Source organism: Ailuropoda melanoleuca, chromosome 2, assembly GCF_002007445.2.
Source record: "Ailuropoda melanoleuca isolate Jingjing chromosome 2, ASM200744v2, whole genome shotgun sequence".
Classification (NCBI taxonomy): domain Eukaryota; kingdom Metazoa; phylum Chordata; class Mammalia; order Carnivora; family Ursidae; genus Ailuropoda; species Ailuropoda melanoleuca.
Window position 1 is genome coordinate 79,115,747 of NC_048219.1, and position 19,770 is coordinate 79,135,516.

General features: G+C 46.7%; 2 protein-coding genes across 4 annotated transcripts in view; one reads left to right on the forward strand and one right to left on the reverse strand.

Moving 5' to 3' along the window:
- Nucleotides 1-2,629: 2,629 nt before the first annotated feature.
- ST7L (suppression of tumorigenicity 7 like) overlaps nt 2,630-19,770 on the reverse strand; it is a 113,585-nt gene continuing 96,444 nt past the window's right edge. For 2 of the 3 annotated variants that reach the window (XM_034654103.1, XM_034654099.1), the window contains exon 15: nt 16,112-19,283. In XM_034654103.1, coding sequence (XP_034509994.1) covers nt 19,119-19,283 — 165 coding nt within the window. In that variant the 3' untranslated portion in view covers nt 16,112-19,118. Of the gene's footprint in view, nt 3,916-16,111; nt 19,284-19,770 lie in introns of those variants that run through there. The other variant, XM_034654102.1, reaches the window with a different exon arrangement.
- Nucleotides 14,501-19,770, forward strand: part of WNT2B (Wnt family member 2B) — an 18,255-nt gene continuing 12,985 nt past the window's right edge. Inside the window, exon 1 of the mRNA XM_034654108.1 lies at nt 14,501-14,829. The gene's annotated coding sequence lies outside the window, so the exon portion shown is untranslated. The remainder of the gene's footprint in view (nt 14,830-19,770) is intronic.

The window sequence follows — 19,770 nt, forward strand, 5'->3', positions numbered from 1 at the left end:
CTGCTTTTCCCTCTTCCTCTGCCTCTCCCTTCACTCATGTTCTCTCTCTCTCAAATAAATAAAATCTTAAGAAAGAAAAAGAAACGGATTTCTTACCCTAGCTGCCAGAAAGGCTGACAGTAAACAGCCCTCGGCTACACGCCCCTTCTAGGAATTGCCTGAACTGAAAGAAATGACCTTGACCAAGGTCACCTCTCCTTCAAGTGGCAGCTCAGGTCCAAAGACTGATTGGTGTGCAGTATAAAGACCTGGCCCCGGGGCGCCTGGGTACCTCAGTCCATTAGGCAGCTGCCTTCAGCTCAAGTCATGATGTCAGGGCCGTGGGATGGAGCCCCACGTCCTTCTCTCTGCTCAGTGGGAGCCTGCCTCTCCCTCTCCGTCTGCTCCTCAACCCCCTGCCCCCGCTCCTGCTTGGGCATGCTCTCTCTCAAAAAAAATAAAATTTAAAAAAAAAACAACCACCAAAAACCCCTGGCCTCCTGTCCCAAATCCGAACTCTGAAGGGTCATTCCCTGCTTCGAAGGCCCTGTAGGGTTGGCTGAGCTCTGTTGAGACTACGGCAGCTCAGCCTTCCCTCCCTCTTTCCTCCCCTCTGTCCCTTCCTGCGGATGTCACGGGTACACCCCTGGTCTGCCTCTTGCTTCCCAATCTCCATCTCACACTCTGTTCCTCTGGGCCATGATGAAGTCCTCCCAAGGCGGGCGCGCAGTTTCCGAGTATTTATTTGGTGCCAGGGTCTCTTCCATGTTACCTCCTTTAATCAACACAACTACTCAAGGAAGCAGCGATTCTTTCTAGACCCAAGAGGTCATTAAGGCCGCCGGAGGCCCGGTGAGTTGCCTGCGGTCCTCCAGCAGAGCAGGGCTGAGGGCCAGTGGTACAGCTCGGATTCAACCCTTCACCCGTTTGGCCGTCTAGTCCACACTCCTTCCACTGGCCACATGACAGTCAAAATAGTAATAGTACATTTGAGGTGTTAAGAGTATTAGCTTATCATCAGTCATACACCCAAGTCTGAATCCGCTCATGTTAGCTTGCTTTTGAGACTCTCAGCAGGGACAGGATACCGAAGGAATGAGGGTTTCGGTGAAGAAGGAGAAAGATGGTCTGTCTACACACGTGGAGTCCTCAAAATGTTAGAGCTGGCAAAAGGCTCAGATAGCCTGGACTCTGGCTCCGACATAGCACAGATGAGACCGAGGCCCAGCAAGGTCAGGCGACTTGCCCGGTTGGCCTGTCTAGTGCGCGGCATGGACAGCTCCTCCCCGAGCGGACCCAGAACCACGAATTCCCAAGCTGGCCCGGCGGCTCCCTCCAGCACTCCTTCCTCCCCTCACCTGCTTCTCCACAATGTCTGCGCTTGGATCTTGCTCACCTGGGCTGCCCCACATTCCCAGCTTCACCCTCTGCCCACTGGCCTCAGGCCGCCTGCCATACTTGTCACCACAAAAATCCTGTCCTCATGTCCCTGGACCGGTTTGACAGCTGAGGCGAGGCTGAGAGTGGGGACGCTGATGGAGCTTCTGTTTCAGGCTGTGCTTCCATCCGGCTGGCATCAGCGCTGGGAAGCCCTTACTCAGGAGGCATGCTTGCTCTGCAGGTGTGGACAAGGAGCCGTGGAAGCCACCAGCATCCTGATGAGTCTGACCGGCCGCACCTGCCTGTGGATGCAGGGACACCTGAATGCTTAGAGCGAGCCCTCCTCCTCCGCCCGCTCTCCTTCCCCACCTGGACTCCAGGCGCAAAGCTGTCCCAGGAAGGGCCTCGAGAGACTTGCCCATCTCCCTTCTGTGCGGTGCCCACTCTCCCGCTCCCCCCTGTGCACCCAACCCCAAGCAAAGCCTTCCAGGACCAGCGGGGCCTCGGAGCTGACAGGGTGTCCTCGGGGTGGTGGGGTGGTTTAGAGCGGCGACCACAGCATACAGGCCCGTTCTTCAGCCCTCGCGGGTTTTCCTTCTCCGGCGTCTTGGTGAGTCAGCACCATAGGGCCACACACAAGGCTCCTATTCAGGGCTCATTTTCCTCCTGCTCTCACTCACATCTTGGCATCTCTCTCTCTTTCTCTATGTGGGCCTTATTCTCACCATGGGAAAGCTCTGCTCCCTGCCCTGTGCCTTCTCCTTTCCCCAGTACCAGGGCGCACTGGTCCCCTCCTCCCCCCAGCCACGCGCGCCCACATTCACCTTCCGGGCGTTTGCAGCCCCAGCCAGAGACAAACGGAAAGGACGTAGAACAAAACAGAATTGTCGAACTGTTAAATCCTCCATCGCCTATTTTCAACGGGTGTTTGTTGCTGCGGGCTCTGTGCAGGCCCTGAGCTCTGTTAATTACGCACACGCACACGCGCGCACACGCCGTGCTTTTCGGCCAGCCATTCACCATGTGTTTATTAAGAACCGACTCGGTGTCCAGCCTCATGCGAAGGGCTGGAATGTACACTCTGTCGGGAGTGCACGTCTCGCACATGTGACATCTCGGGCCAGCGCTGGGAAGGACGCAGCAGGTGTCCCCCCCCCACCCCCGCCGTGAGTGATGGGGCCCGACGGGCCTAAAAAATTCCGCAGAGCGGGAGAGATCTATGAGGTCTAGAGGCACCGGATTTAAATACACAAACGCAGAAGGACGCCGGTTTGTGAAGACGGTGGGGGGCGGGGAGGGGGGGTACATTGCCCATAGCTCGAGAACACCGGGACGCAAACGCGAGTTCAGAACAAGGGCGTGGTCATTCTCCACGTTGCCTTGGGTAAGTCACTGATAGCCTCCTTGTAGGTATCAGTAAAATGAAGCTCAGAGAGCCTCCCTCTGAGGGTTTTGCGAGAATTAGGGGCGGTGACGCGGGCAAGCGCCCAGCCCCCGGGGAGCACGGGGCGGCGGCCTAGCTGCCTGGGCGGATACAGGCGGCGGGTGAAAGGGCGTCCTCCCCCGCCCGGCGGCGCGTCTGGAAGCGAAGCTGCGTGGCTCCCCCCCTCGGTCGGAAAGCTGAATCGCTGGCGCCCCCTGGCGTTGGAGTCGCTGTGCTTCTCCGGGAAGGGACTGGGTCCGCGGGCAGGTGGGGACCCGCTGGAGGGCCTCGGGCGCGAGCAGGGGTGCGTCCTTCCGGGGACCCGCGGCCCCAGCCCACGGCCGCAGTCCCCGCGAGAGGCCCGGGGGGAAGCCCGAACCAGTGAGAGGGGAGAGAGTAACGAAGCCGCCTCGCAGGGCCGTTGGGAGCCTTCACTGAGCAAATCAACACTTCACACTCGGCTGGGCACGCGTAGCCTCGGCAATGATAGCTGGTGGCTTATGCAGCTTCGAGAACGCTGACCGGTAACACTCTAACAAAAACAGCAGAAGCTGGGGCAGCACAGTGAATTCCCAGGGGAGTCGGCGATGGTCATGCCGAGGCAGTGACACATGTCCTGGTCTTCAAGGAGGGGGAGATGCTCTCAAGTGAAGAAGGGGATGAAGGACATTCCAAGTAAGGAGAACAACGTTTGCCCCTGCGCATGGTAAGAAGCCTGGACTTTGGGCAAAAAAGGACGGAAATGGGAAACCAGCAAAGTGGGTCTTATGATGGTCCCAGCAGTGAGGGGTAATCAAGAAATGGCCTGGCAATCTCCCTAAGTTGAGATAAAGCTGGGAGTTGGGAGGGAAGAGTATTGGAGACAAGAGAGCTGCAATGAGAGACATCTCCAGAGATCTTCAGAGGCCCCTTGCTAGAATCTTCAACTGAATACTAATCAACATACGCATGGAGGAAACCACCCAAAACGATTAGATGGAACAGTACTCAGAGCTCACCCGGGACTCTTAGTTTCCGTTCTCAGCAGCCAGAATGACAAATCTCATAATTCACAGAACACTGGAGAGAGTGCCCAAAAGGTTTTTGTCTCTACGGTGGGCCAAAATTCACACTAGAGTAAGTGCTGCTCCCACCTAAAAAAAAAAAAAAAGTTTGAAAGCAAGACTCAAGTGCTTGATTCGGCAGCACCTATGCTAAAAGCAAGACTCAACAGAATCGAACTGTTTCCAAAAAACTGTATCCCAGAACAAAGCTTAAGAATTTGTATAGAAAAACAATATGTGCACCACAAAATTTAAAAATCACGATGTCTAGCATCCAGTAAAAAATTGCTAGGTGTGCAAAGAAGCAGAAAAATGTGGCCCATAATTAGGAGACAAATCAATCAATTGAAAATTAGCCAAAAATGACACAATGGTAGCATTATTAGACAATTATATTGAAACAGCAATGTTGACTGCATTCGATATGCTGAAGGAGTTTGTTAAAGATATGAAAGAGATAGAAAAGATCCAAATCAAACTTCTAGAGATGAAAATCATACTGAGAGGGGAAAAAAAATGGGTTGTATTAACAGCAGATTATACATTATAAAACAGATGATTGTTAAACTTGAAAAAATAGCAATAAAAACCATCCACAGTGAAACGTGGAACATTAAAAAAAAAAGATTTTTCACAGTAAACAGAATACCAATGAGCTTTAAGATAAATTCAAGTGACCTAATATAGAGTCCCTGAAGGAAAATATTTGAATAATGGCGGAATTTTTCCAAATTTGATGAAAATGATAAGCCCACAGTCAGAAAAATGTCAATGTGCCCTCAGCACAAGAAATAAAGGAAAACACACCAAGGATCATCATAAGCAAATTTTTTTAAAACTAGTGATAAAGAGAAAACCTTCAAAACAACTGGAGAAAAAAAGCCCATATTATATAGAGATGAGCTCAACTAAAAATAACAGCAGTCTTCTCAAGCATAACAATATAATCCTAAAGACAGTGGAACAATAGCTTTAGAGTACTGAGGGAAAAAAACTGTCAACCTAGAATTCTACTCCTAGTGTCCATACCTTTCAAAAGTGAAGGCAAGATCAAGACTTTTCTTAGACATGCACAAGGCAAAAGAGCTCATCACTGTCAGACTTGTGGTGCAAGAAATATTAAAGAGAGTACTTCAGGCAAGAGGAAGATGATACTAAAAATCTGTACCTACACAAAGGAATGAAAAACACTAAAAATGGTACCTATGTGGGTAAATATAAAAGGCGATTTTTCTTACTCTTTAAATCTCTTTAAAAACTCACTGTCGGAGGTGCCTGGGTGGCTCAGTCGGTTAAGCGTCTGCCTTTGGCTCAGGTCATGATGTCAGGGTCCTGGGATCGAGCCCCGTGTCAGGGTCCCTGCTCAGTGGGGAGCCTGCTTCTCTCTCTCCCTCTGCCACTCCCCCTGCTTGTTCTCTGTCTTTCAAATAAATAAATATACTTTAAAAAATAAATAAAAAATAAAAATTCATTGTGGGATTTATAACACAGGAAGAAGTAAAATGTATGACAACAATAGCACAAAGACTGAGAGGAGAAATGCAAGTATATACTATCCATGAATCAATAGAGCATATGAAGCTAGACCACGATGAGTTAGATATGTGTACTGTAGGCCTTAAAGCAACCATCAAAAACCAAAGCAAAGTTCATAAGACAATGAAAACGATAAAATAGTCATAAAAAATACCCAATTCAAAACAAAGAAAAAGAAGAGCAAAGAACGGATAGAAAAATAGCAATGCTGATTGAAAACCAGCCATCTCGATAATCACTTAAAATGAAATGGTCTAAACAATCCAATAAAAGGCAGAAATTGTCCGTTTGTATTAAAAAGCATGACCTCCTACAAAAAATCCACTTTAAACTTATCTTTAAGAGAGACAAATAGGGTAAATTGTTAGAGAATACTCCAACCAAATGCAGCAGAATTTGTGATATTTTTGAGGACACAAAGAACATGCACCTGATAGATCATTATAACACACTTCTGAATAGCCCATGGGTCAATGAAGAAATCAAAGAAGAAATGAGAAAATATTTTAATACAAAAGAAAATGAAAAGGCAACATATTGGTATTTGTGGGACACAGAGAGGGCAGTACTAAGAGGGAAATTTATAACACTAACGTCTTTTTTAAAAAGAAGAAAGGATTCAGGTCAATTAAGAAAACAGGGGTGCCCACCCAGGAAAACTCTAAGCCCACATGGATTTATTGGTGAATCTTACAAACATTTAAAGAAAAAAAAAAAGAATTCTACAAAAACTCTTGCAGACTGTTGAAGAGGTTGAAACACTCCCCAACTAATTCTATAAGACCAAGCAGTAACATGACAAGACAAGAAAGCTACAAACCAACATCCCTCCTAAACAAAGATGCAAAAATCTCTAATTAAATATTAAGAAACCAAATCCGATAATATGTAAAAATACATAATGACCAACTGGGGTTATCTTAGGAATGCAAAATTGGTTTGACATTCAAAACCAATCAATGTAATGCATCATATTAACAATTCAAAAAGAAAACTATATGATCATGTCAATATTCCCAGGTGATACAATTCTGGAGACTGGAGAATTAATTCCACAATGAAAGAATGTTCTGATCGACATCACTGAAGATTACTTAAAAATTTCAAAGGCTTATGAGCCCAAGTTTGCTGCTACATTACCATACTTACTATGTTTTCTGGAAGAATAACGTTCATAAAGTTTACTCTCAGGGAAAAGAATATTTTGGAATGTGGCTATTGTAATTATCCATTAGATCCAATGTCTAATGCCATTGGTTATTATAATCATGTCCCAGCATTTGGTTTTGAAAAAAATAATGCAGAATTTTTTTGAGTGAAAAAAACAGATTCAGGAAAAGCATTTGACAAAATACAACATCTATTTCAGGTAAAAAAAATTCATCAAACCAGGAATAGAAAGGAACTTCCTCAACCTGATAGTGGAAATCAGGGGAAAACCTACAGCTTACATCAAATTTAATTATGAAACACTAAATGCTTTCCCCTAAATAAGACAGTAATACCCATGTTCTATGAACATTATATTGGAGGTACTAGCCAGGGCAGTAAACCAAAAAAAAAAAAAGGAACAAAAGAGATCCAGATAGGAAAGGGAGATGTAAAACTGTCTTCATTTGCAAACCTAATGTTCTAGGTATAAAATCTAATAGATTTTATTTTTTTATTCTTCAGTTTTTTAAATTTAAAGTAATCTCTACACGCGACATGGGCCTCGAACTCACACCCTGAGACCAAGAATCACATGCTCTACCAACTGAGCCAGCCAGGAACCCCGAATGGATTCTATTTTTTTTTTAAGTGATACTAGATCTAATGAGTTTAGCAAGGTTGCAGAACAGAAGATATTCTTTATACTAGCAATTGAAATAGAAATTAATAAGCAATACCACTTAAAACAGCATTAAATTTTTTTAAATACTTAAGGATAAGTTCAACAAAACATGTGCAAGACTTGTACTCTGAGAACTATAAAACATTGCTGAGAGAATCTGGAGACTTAAATAAACAGATATTCTGTGTCGTTCAGGGACCGAAAGACAATATTGCTAAGATGTTAATTCTCCCCAAATTGCTCGATAGATTTGCAGTGCAATCCCAGTCAAAATCTCAACAGCCTTTTTTGTAGAAGTAGATAATTCAAGCTTTTTTTTTTCAACGTGAAGAGCTTTATATAGTCAAAACAACTCTGAATAATGAGAGCAAAATTGGAAGATGTCACTACCTGATTTGGGGACTTCTTATAAAGCCACAGTAATTAAGACAGTGTGGTACTGGCATGAAAATAAACAGATTAATGGAACAGAATAGAGAGTCTAGAAATAGATCCTCAAATATGTAATCAGGTTATTTTTTTTTTACAAAGGTGGAAAAGCTATTCAGTGAAGCAAGGATAGTCTTTTCAACAAATGGTGCTGGGAAATTGGACATCTGTATGCAAAAACCAAACTTTGATCCATACTTCACACCACATACAAGAATTAGCTCAAGATATATTGAATACCTACATGTAAAACCTAATGTTACAAAACATGTAGAAGAAAACACAAGACAATGTCTTTGTGACCTTGGGTTAGGCTCAGGTTTCATAATATGATGCCAAAAGCACTGTCCATACAGAACAAATGGGTAAATTGGACTTTATCAAAAGGAAAAGCTTCTGCTCTTCGAAAGACTCTTTTAAGTGAATGGAGAGAAAAGTCATTGACTAGAAAATGGGTTTTCCAGTCAAATATCTAATAAAGGACTTCTATCCAAAATATATAAAGAATTATCAAAACCCAACAGTGAGAAAACAAACAACCCAATAAAAACTGTGGAAAAGATTTGACTAGATACTTCAAAAAAGAAGATAGACAAGAGGCTTATGAGAAGTAAATGAAAAAATGCTCAACATCAGTATTCATTAGGGAGATGCAAATGAAAACCACAATGAAATAACACTATTTAGAATGAGATAACACCTACTATAATGACTAAAATTAAAGTGACTCTCCATATTAAGCATCGATCAGATCTAGGGCAACTGGAACTGCTTGTACAACTATGAAAAGTACAACTACTTTGGAAAATAGTTTGGTAGTTTCTTTAAGAGTTAAAACATATACCTGCCTATCATACCATTCAGCCATCCCACTCCAACATACTTACACAAAAGAAAGTATATGCCTATACAGAGATTGTAAAATAATGCTCCTGGGGCGCCTGGGTGGCACAGCGATTAAGCGTCTGCCTTTGGCTCAGGGCGTGATCCTGGCGTTATGGAATCGAGCCCCACGTCAGGCTCTTCCTCTTTGAGCCTGCTTCTTCCTCTCCCACTCCCCCTGCTTGTGTTCCCTCTTTCACTGGCTGTCTATATCTCTGTCGAATAAATAAAATCTTTAAAAAAAATAAAAAATAAAAAATAAAATAATGCTCCTAGCAGTTCTGTGTAGTGACCAAAAACTGCAAATTACCCAAATATCTATCAACAAATGAATGGACAAACTGTGTTATAGCCATAGAATGAAATACTTCTCAGCAATTAAAAAGAATAAAGTAGCAATAAATGCAACAACATGGATGAATCTCAAAATAATTATACTGTGGGGTGCCTGGGGGGCTCAGTTGGTTAGGCATCTGGCGTAAGTTCAGGTCATGATCTCAGGGTCCTGGGATCGAGCCCCGCATCAGGCTCCCTGCTCAGCAGCTAGTCTGCTTCTCCCTCTCCGTCTGTGATGTCTTTCATTGTCTCTCAAATAAATAAATTTTAAAAATCTTAAAAAGAATCCCCTCATGCTTCCGGCAGGGAGAATGAGCGAGTAATCATTTTGATAAATACCGCAGCATTTTGATCTTAACCAAGCCTTCCCTAGGGAGAAACTATTTTACCAGAACCTAAACTATTTGTGTTTTTTCAGAGCCTAACCAAACTGGTGAAAAGAAAACATGCAACTCTAAGCCGCTCTACTCTTCCATGTGGAAGAAGGCAAATACCCCATTCCAGCCCACTATCATTTCCCACCTAAGCAGAGGAAGAAAACTACGAGAAACACTTGCAAAGCTCACAGTCCAAAGGTAAATGTTCGTTAAAAGACTGCAACTTAATCTCAGGCTCATCAAATGTTTCCCCATACTCCACATCTCACCACATTACTAGAGGCTTATTTACTGAAGTTCCTTTTACTTCATGTCCAGCTACTGAGAAAAAATCACAACATAATAAAAGGGTAAAAAACAGGGGTGCCTGGGTGGCTCAGTTGGTTAAGTATCTGACTCTTGATTTCGGCTCAGGTCATGATCTCAGGATTGCGAGATCAAGCCCCACATTGGGCTCTGCACTCATCGTGGAGTCTGCTTGTCTTCTCCCTCTTCTCCTCTCCCCACTCACTCTCTCTCTCTCTCAAATAAACAAATATTTAAAAAATAAAATGTGAATAAAATGAATAAATAAATCTTTTAAAAAATAAAAGGGTAAAAAACACAGTTTGAAGAGACAGATTTGAAGATTCATCAAAAACAGACTCAGGCATGGCAGAGATGTTGGCAGAGAATTTAAAACAACTACAATGAATATGTGAAGGGCTCTAATGGATAAAGTAAATAGTATGCAATAATAGGTGGGCAATGTAAGCACCTGGTATATAATATTCCAACTGCAGAAAACCAATGATACAGAAAACACCTCGAGAGAAGCCAGAGGGAATAATCACTTCACTGACAGAGGAACAAAGATAAAAATGACATCTGGCTCTTCTTCAGAAACCATGCACGCAAGAAGAGAATCGAGTGAAATATTTAAAGCATTGGGAGAAAAAGATACTCATACTACCAGTGAAGCCATATAGTGTTATTTGCAAGTGGACCTGGAGTTTGCAAACTCCAGGGAAACCATGAAAAAAAAAGTACAACTGATGTGCTGAGAAAGGACAGAAAATGAAGTCCTATAAAATGTTCAATGAAAACCACAAAAGGCAGAAAAAGAGTAGAAGACAAAAAATAGGAACAAAGAACAAGGGCAACAAATAGAATACAGAAACCAATATGGTAGACATCAATCCAATTATATCAATAGTCCTTTCAAATGTCTATGGTCTAAATACACCAGTTAAAAGACAGAGATTGTGGGCCACCTGGGTGGCTCAGTCAGTTAAGTGTCTGCCTTTAGCTCAGGTCATGATCTTGGGGTCCTGGGATTGAGCCCCACATTGGGCTCCCCACTCAGTGGGGAGTCTGCTTCTCCCTCTCCCTCTGCCTGCCACTCTGCCTACTTGTGCACACCTTCCCTCACTCTCTCTCTCTCTGTCAAATAAATAAACATAGATGGTTTTTCCATTCAGGTCATGATCTCAGGGTTGTAAGATTGAACATGTGTCGGGCTCTGCACTCAGCCGGGAGTCTGTTTGGGATTCTTTCTCTCCCTCTCCCTCTGTCCCACCCCATGAATGCTCTCTCTCTCTCTCATTCTCAAATAAATAAATAAATAAATAAATAAATAAATAAATAAATGTTTTTTTAGAAGGAGAATTTTTCTATATGAGCAAAGTTATCAGTTTAAAATAGACTGTTATAACTATAAGATGTTTTATGTAAGTCTCATAGTAATAAAGCAAAACCTATAGTAGATACATAAAAGATAAAAAGTATACCACTATAATTATCAAATCACAAAGGAAGACATCAAAGAGGATGAAATAAAGGAACTACAAAACAGCCAGAAGCAATGAACAAGATGGCAATAATAAGTCCTTATATAAATAATTACTTTAAATGTAAATGGACTAAATACTCAAATCAAAAGATAGAGTGGCTCAATGTATTTAAAAATACAAAACAAAATTAAAAAAATCAAGACCCAACTATGTGCTGTCTTTAAGAGATTTATTTCAGCTTTAAGGACATACATTGGCAGCAAATAAACAGATGGAATAAGATATTCTATGCAAATGGAAGCAGAGATAAGGGGTGACTATACTTTTATCAGACAAAATAGACTAAGTAAAAAACTGTAACAAGAGACAAGGTCATTATGTAATGATAAAGGTATCAATTCATCAACAGAATAAAACATTATAAATATATATGCACCCAACGTCAAAGTGTCTAAATATATTGGGACACCTGGGTGGCTCAGTGGGTTAAGTGTCTGCCTTCAGCTCAGGTCATGATCTCAGGGTCCTGGGATCAAGCCCCTGGGGAGTCTGCTTCTCCCTCTCTCTCTGCCCTGACCTGACTCATGCAAGTTCTCTCTCTCTCTCTCTCAAATAAATTTTTTAAAAAAGAAGTGTCTAAATATATTAAGCAAATATCAACAGGTCTGAAAGCAGAAACAGACAGCAATGCAATAATGGAAGGTGATTTCAATGCCCCATTTATGACAGTGGATAGATCATCCAGACAGAAAATTGATAAGGAAATACAGGATTTGCAGTACGATTGAGGCCAAATGTATCTAATAGACAGATACATAACATTCCATCCAACAGCAGCAGAATGCCCATTCTTCTCAAGTGCACACAGGACATTGTCCAGGATAAATTATGTTAGATCACAAAACAAGTCTCAACAAATTGAAGGTTGAAATCTTACCAAGGAACTTTGCAGACCACAGTGGTATAGAACAAGAAGAAAACAGGAAAATTTACAGATATGTGGAAATTAAACAATATTTTCCTGATCAATCAATGGATTGAAGAAGAAATCAAAAGTGAAATCAAAAAATATGAGACAAAAGAAAGTTGAAACACAACATACCAATATGGGAGGCAGCAAAAGCAGTTCGAAGAGCAAAGTTTATCATAATAATTGCCTACGTTAAGAAGAAAAGATCTCAAATAAACAACTAACTTTATAACTGAAGGAGCTAGAAGAAGAAGAAAAATAAAAAGAACAAACTAAGCTTAAGGTTAGAAGAAATAAATGAAATAGGACATTACAGGGGTGCCTGGGTGGCGCAGTTGTTGGGCGCCTGCCTTTGGCTCAGGGCGTGATCCTGGCATTTCAGGATCGAGCCCCACATCAGGCTCCTCCGCTGGGAGCCTGCTTCTTCCTCTCCCACTCCCCCTGCTTGTGTTCCCTCTCTCGCTGGCTGTCTCTGTCTAATAAATAAATAAATAAATAAATCTTTAAAAAAAAAAAAGAAATAGGACATTACAAACACAACAGAAGAGGTCAGCAAAACTAAGAGCTGGTTGTGTGTGGTTTTTTTTTTTTTAAGATAAACGAAGTTGACCAATCTTTAGCTAGACTAATAGAAAAAGAAGGAGAAAAGACTCAAATAAATTGAGAAATAAAAGAGACATTACAGGGATACCACAGAAACACAAGGGCTCAGAAGAGACAACTGGGAACAATTATACGCCAGGAAATTGGATAACCTACAAACAATGGATAAATGCTTAGAAACATACATCCTACCTAGACTGAATCATGAAGAAACAGAAAATCTGAATAGACCTGTAACTAATAAGGAGGTTGAATCAGCAATCAAAAATCTCCAACAAAGAAAAGCCCAGGACCAGACAGGTTCACTGATGAATTCAACCATTTAAAGAATTCATGTCAATCCTTCTCAACGCTGCCCAAAAAACTGATGAGTAACAAACACCTTCCAAACTCATTTTACAAGGTTACTATTACCCTGATACCAAAGCCAGGCAAGGCTACCAAAAAAAAAAAAAAAAAAAAAAAAAAAAAAAAGGAAATATGGGCCAATATCTCTGATAAATATAGATGGAAAAATCCTCAGCAAAGTAGCAGCAATCTGAATCAACAGCACAATAAAAGGATCGTATACCAGGGCGCCTGGGTGGCTCAGTCTGTTAAGTGTCTGCCTTCGAATGAGATCTTGATCCCAGGGTCCTGGGATTGAGCCAGGTGTCACACTCCCTGCTCAGCGGGGACTCTGTCCCTCTCCCTCTGCCCCCGCCCTTGCTCGTGCTCTCTCTCTCTCTCAAATAAAGAAATAAAACCTTTATAAAAAAAAATAAAGGATCATAAAGTGGGATTTATCCCTGGGTTGCAAGGATGATTCCACTGGTGTGAATCAATCTCATGACTACACAGGGGTTATGGGGAGGAAAACCACAGAGGTAAAGTGTCTTTCCCATCACATCATATCCAGGGTACATATCATCAACATGACTTATCACTGTTGATGTTGGCTTTGATCACCTGACTGAGGTTTGTCAGCTTTCTCCGCTGTAAAGTTCCCCCCCCCCTTTTCTGTTCTGTACTCTTGTAAGGAAGTTACAACCTGGAGCCCATACTCAAGGAGTAGCTACATAAATTATTTGGAATTCTGCATGGGAGATTCGTCTCCCCTCTGTATTTATTTACTCATTTATTCGTATCAGTACTTATTCATGCATATTTATTTATACTTCGGGTTATAATCCAAAACTATTTTGTTGCTCCAATTGCCCAGCTTTGGCCACTGGGAGCACTCTCAGCTGGCTCCTGTATTCCTTGTAATTTTTTTTTAAAAGTTTTTGTTTATTTATTTGAGACAGAGAGAGGGGGAGAGTGAGAGCGAGTGCGCACAAGCGGGGGTGGGGGGGGCAGAGGGAAAGGGACAAGTAGACACCCCGCCGAGCAGGGAGCCCGGGAGCAGGGAGCCTCCTCGGAGCAGGAAGCCAGTCGTGGGGCTCCATCTCAGGACCCTGAGATCACGACCTGAGCCCAAGGCAGCGGCGCCCACCCAGGCGCCCCTCCTTGTAATTTTTAATATGGATAGCTATAACGTTCATAAATCAAAGGTCTTTGGGATCCTTGATAAGTGTTAGTGTAAAGGCGATCTGACACCACAAAGTTTGAGAACAGCAGCTCTAAGGGACCCCCCTCCCACTTGACCCTAACACCACGTGTGGGCGTCGTTCAGCAGGGACAGCAGACCAGGTAGGATCAGAGGAAGCCGCACTCCTGCCCCCATGGAGACACCCACTTATCCGTGCCACGCACTCGGTCCTGAGGTTTTCTCCCAGTCGGCCAACGCACAAGTCCCCACGCAGACGAAGCTCACCCCGCCGTGCCTTTCCAGGAAAGGCCACTGCGGGGCGCGCGGCCCACAGAGTGAGTCCCGCACCAGCGAGTGGGGAAGGGACCGGCGTCTCGGCCGGCTCGGCGCTTCCCTCCGCGGAGCCGGGGCCCCGGCCTGGCCTGACGGTCTCGCTGTCGCCCCGGGCTCAGGCGCCTCGCCCTGCCGGTGGCCGCGGACGGGAGCGCTCCCGCGGCAGTGGCGGGGCGCGCGGGAAGCCTCCGGGTTCTGCAGCCCTCGGAAGGGCGCCCCCCTGCCCGCCACTGGCCCGTCTCTGCTGAACGCCGCCGGACAGCTCCCTGGCCCGGCCCCGCTCCCGCCCTTTCGTCTCGGCCCGGCCGGCTCGGGCAGGCCGACCCTTTCTTCTGCCAGCGCTCGGGAGACGGAGATAACCGGCTGCAGCTGGAGACCCGGCTAATTGATACAATAAGTTCTATAATTGCCTGGAAAATAAGGTAATGATTTGGCTGAGGGAATGCTTTGATCTTATCAGCCAAGAAAGACCTCTCCAAATGAAACTTCAGAGGGGCTGGAGGCCTCCAACTCGGAGTGTGAAGCCGGGGGACGTCCTACTCCCCCTGCCCCCCATGTGCCCTGTGCCCTGAGTCACACTCCAGGCTTTCCAGGCTTTTCAAGAAGGGATGGAAGCACCCTTTTCCTAGACTACAGAATAATATTCGCACATATGCCATTAGTTATGTATGGAGAAGGGGTGCGTTCTGGGAATGATTTCTCCAGCCCTGGAGACACTGTAGAAACGGAGATTGGGGGCTGGGGCAGACTGGGATTCTGAGAACCCTGATTTGGCTCAAGCCTGATGAGGTTTCTTATACAGTGAGGGCTGCTGATTTGGGCTTTTCAGGCAGGAGGGGGTACCAGGGGGAGGAGAACCTTGGTCTTGCTTCTCCGAGAATCTGCACCCCCACTCACACACACACACACACACACACACACACACACACACATCCTCGCTCTGCGCTGTGGGTGTCCCTGCCTGGCAGAGGCCCCAGCACAAAGAGGATTAGAGAGATGAGCTAGTCTGGTTTGTATGCCAGACATGGCCCCAGAAAGGGACCTTGTCTACCCTGATGTTTAAGGAGGTGAAGGAGTGAGGAGTCCTCCTTTTGGAGCCTGCTGGCTGACAGTATCAAAGACTCCTTCCCACGGGGGTGCGAAGGATGTGGAGAACTGGCTCCAGTGTCAAATCTTAGGGAACAGAGAAGCAGAGGCCTTGGAGAATCGGGTGGGCTGTGCTACAAGAAACGAGAGAGAGAAAGAAATTGGCCCCCACAGAGGGAACGAGATGTCCACCCTCCTTGTTTTGCCAGTGAGGAAACTGAGGCCAGGAGAGCAAAAGTGACCTTTAGAGGCATGGAAATTGTGCATGGCTGAGTGGAGGGGGAAACTCCGGTTTTCTGATTTCTTTCAGTCCAGTGCACGCACTCTGCACTGTGTTGCAGGCCTGCGCAGGGAAGTGTGGGACAGAGAGCGGGAGAAAGACAGGAACAGAGACAAAGAGAAACAAAGAGATGGGGGGGGGGGGGAATAGNGGGGGAATAGAGAGGGAAAACACGGACCCGTACACCGAGAAGGTCAGAAAGGACATGGAGAGTGAAAGAAGAGAGAGAGACACAGTCAAAGAGAGGGAAAGATGAAGACAGGTTCAGACAGAGGACGAAAGGCCGGCAGACACAGACACACACAGAGACAAAGGAAGACAGAGAGACGAACATAGAAAGATAGGAATGGACACAGCATGATAGTAATATGAGCCAGACAGAGACACACCTGGAGAGGACACGGGGAGAGCAAGAGGCAGAGTGAACTGAGGGAGGCAGAGTGGGAGGCATATGGGCTCTGCACGTTTGTGACCATTGGAAGGAAATCTCGCTTCCAGAACGTTCTAAGGCCCAGAACAGGTGGCGGGGAGAGGAAGAGAGTTCGGTGTTTAGACTATCTGATACAGGCAGATTGGGAGAGGGTGGCTGGGGGCAAAGTGGGAACCTCTCTCCCTTGGGGTTAGGCTGGTCAGTGACCACCCAGAATCCCAGCAGCACACCCACTGGCCTCACACAGAACCTGGGCCACCCGCCCAGGATGGCTGTGAGCCCGCCTACCGCCTGGCTCCAGTCTGATTGCAGCCAAAGTGCTAAAAGGCTCCAGACCCCCTTGCCCCACCCCCATGGTTCCGCCTCCCCAAGCCTCCCCAAGCCTTCCCTCTTCGTTCTCTTCTCCCTTAGCTCCGTTTTCCTTTCTCCCAGGCCCCTTGGGGGAAGGATCTACTCTCCTGTTTGGTCACTGGCTGGGAGGAAGAGGGTCCCTGTCTCTGGCTCTGCCCCAACGAGCCCCCTTCCCTGATTTGGGCTGTATCCTCCTTCCCTCCAAAGCCCTCTTGGCCTGGCCTCTTTGAGACACGTTCCATGCCTCGCCTGGGAGCTCATAAATACCAAGGAGAGGCCAGTCAGGCTGTGTACAAAGTGTAGATTCCCCGCTTCACCCCCCCTTAAACACCCCGGGGTTCTTCCCAAGCTCTCTCCTCTTCCCTAGACACCTGCATGGGGTGGCTGGGGAGGGAGAGATGGGGTGGGGGTACGAGGGGCCTGTGTGAAACTGGCCCCATTTCAAATGAGACTTGCCTCTGTCTGCAAAGAAACCTCAGGAAAGGCGTCTCAGGGCCCCTTGTGCAAGCAGCAGGCTCAGGAATTCCTTGACTCCCATCCAAACCTCCCCCCAGCCCCTTCTCGGCCTTTCTCTCTGCTCATTACCATCCACACCACCTCCCACCCACCAGGAAAGAGAGAAGGTCATCACCAAAGGGGCCCAGAGAAGAGGGGGGCCTCCTCAGGGGGGTCAAGCCGGGTAGAGTAAGAGCTGTTTACCCACACCACCCGAGCTCCCCTCGGCTCATCTCTGCTCCCATCCAAGGGCCAGTAAAAACTCAAAATTATTCAGCCCCACACAGCTGAGAGTGAAAGTAGTCCCCACGGGGGAGCAGAGTATAAGGTTAGATACCCAGGGTGAGGGGGGACTCTTCTCCTTTGGGCAGCCACTTTTGAGAAGGCAGGAGGCTATGGTGCCACCTTGAGGAAGAGGAGAGACTTGGCTCGCTGGCTGGGTGGAAGGGGACCTGCTGGAGGCCCCAGGGAATCTAGAGACCTCCAGTTTGGGGGGGGCGGGGGGTCTGGAATTCTTCCTCAGGTCTCTGCTGATGCTGCCCACTAAATCTGGGATATGCAGCTCTGAACAGCAGAGCCCCGCGTGCCGCCCCTCAGGTGGCTTTATTGTATTTGCCTGAAAACACCTGGGGAGTAAGACAAGACCCTTTCTCTCCCTCTGTATCTTTTAGGATGCTCTGGTCAGTGTGGGGCATACAGCAGGTGCTCAATAAGTGCCAACCTGACTCCATACAGCACCCTCCAGACTGGAACTTGACTCCCAAATCAGTGACTCCTCCCCACCCCCCATTAGGGTGGAGAGGGGCTGGGGGGGGTGGGAGAGGTCAGGCCCTAGCCTGAGTCTCTGGCCTTGACCCTCTGGCTGGAAGCCCCATAGCAGGCCCTCGCGTGAGGAGCTGAGCTCTCCAGTAGCGTCTAGGACCTTGAGACTGGAAGTTTATTTTGAGATCTGAAGTCCAAAGTGGCAGATCCCAGAAAACCTCTTCTCTGGCTCCGTATTTGTTCTCTAGTTAAGTGGTTGAGTGCAGCTCTTGCAGTCAGCTGGCTCCTGTAGCCTGGGGTTCCTCCTGGAGAACTGGGGACTCAGAGGGGAGGGGAAGAAGCAGAGGAAGGAGCAGAGCCCCATCTTGGGTTGTCCACTCTAGAGCAGAGGCAGCCTGTAAGCCCTGAGGAGAAGTCTTGTCCCCTCACCCACTGCCTTTGCTCTTGGAGCCGCTGCTGCTTCTGGGGGCCCCCTTTGCTCAGCAACATGCTTTAATAGTTGAGCATCTATGTTGTGCCAAGACACGGTCCCACTTGACTGTGAAGACAGCTGAAGCCAAAGAAGGGGCCTCAGAAGTGAGTCTGGGGCCCATGTGGGTGAGTCCACGCATGGTTAGGGCTGATGTGATCATCTCCAGCCCACCCCACAACCTCGGGCCCATATGTAGAAATAAACACAGGGCCAGAGTCACACCCAGGCCTAAACACACAGGGGAGTCTGGGAGAAGCTGCCAGGGCTTGCAGACCTTGTAGACCGCTGCCCAGCATCAGGGTGGTGCTGGGCTGGGAGGAGGTGAAACAGTGGTTCAAGGAGAGGGTCCCGGCCAGGAATGAGCCTGGGCCCACTCCTCTCTCACCTGCCCCTCTAAGGGACACTCAGCAGAGAGTCTGACACGGGGTGGGGGGCGCATCTGGAGCCTCCCAGACTGAGAGAACAGAGAGAAGGGGAGGGAAGGGTCAGCTGGTTGGCAAGGAGGGATGTGTGGGGCTGCATGCTGGCCCTGCTTGGTCTTTGTATCCAACCCTCTCCCACTTCTATGGAACTCCAGTCCAGCCCCTACTTTCCACCCCTATCCCCCAGCCTGCAGGACATAGGGCACCTGGGGTTCCTAGCTGAACTCCTCTCCTCCCCAGCCGGCTGGCCCCCTGGCTAGCTTTTGTACACCAGCCCACACCCACCGTGGGGTCTCTGTGTTGGCTGTTCCCTTTGCTGGGGATGCTCTTCACCAGGAATCTGCCTGGCTTTCTCCCTGGCCTCAAGTCTTTGCTTGAATGTCGCCTTAATGAGCCTAAGCTTGGCCATCTGGTTACCACTCTATTTTCCCCAGTGTACCTACCCTTTCTAACGTATGTAGGTTACTTACGTTTACTGTATATTGTCCTTCTTCTCTCAATAGAAGATAAACTCCATGAGGGCAGAAACTGTTTTGTTTTGCTTTGTTCACTGATGTGTCCTTGGTGCCTAGCACAGTCTGGAACGTGGTAGGGAGTAAATAAATATTTAATTAATGAATACACTCTGCCCCCTGCCACAGAAGGTGAGGTTAAAGGAGTGAGAGGTGGGAGAGGGGATAAAGGTCCTTCTGAACCCTTCTCCCCCATATCTGCCGCTGGACGCCTGCAGCATCTCTGAAGCCAGCTGCGCCCTGTCGACTCACACTCTGGCGTCTCTACCATCCCCCTTCGAACAACCGCGCCCCCCCCCCCGGCCTGCCCCCAACCAAGAACTGACAGTGAGTTTGGTGTTGAGGGGGGGGGGCAGTTTCCAGCCCATTGTTTACAACAAGGCTTTCTAGTTTAGATAAGTCACGGGGACAGGCACGAAAGACACCTGGGAATGAGGGGCTAGGGAGGAGAAACTGAGGCTGGAGAAGAGGTCAGGGCCATTCCCCAGGCAAACTCTCCAAGTTGTAAGGCCAAGGTTTTAATTTTTTTTTTTTCCATTTCTCTGAGGGCCCC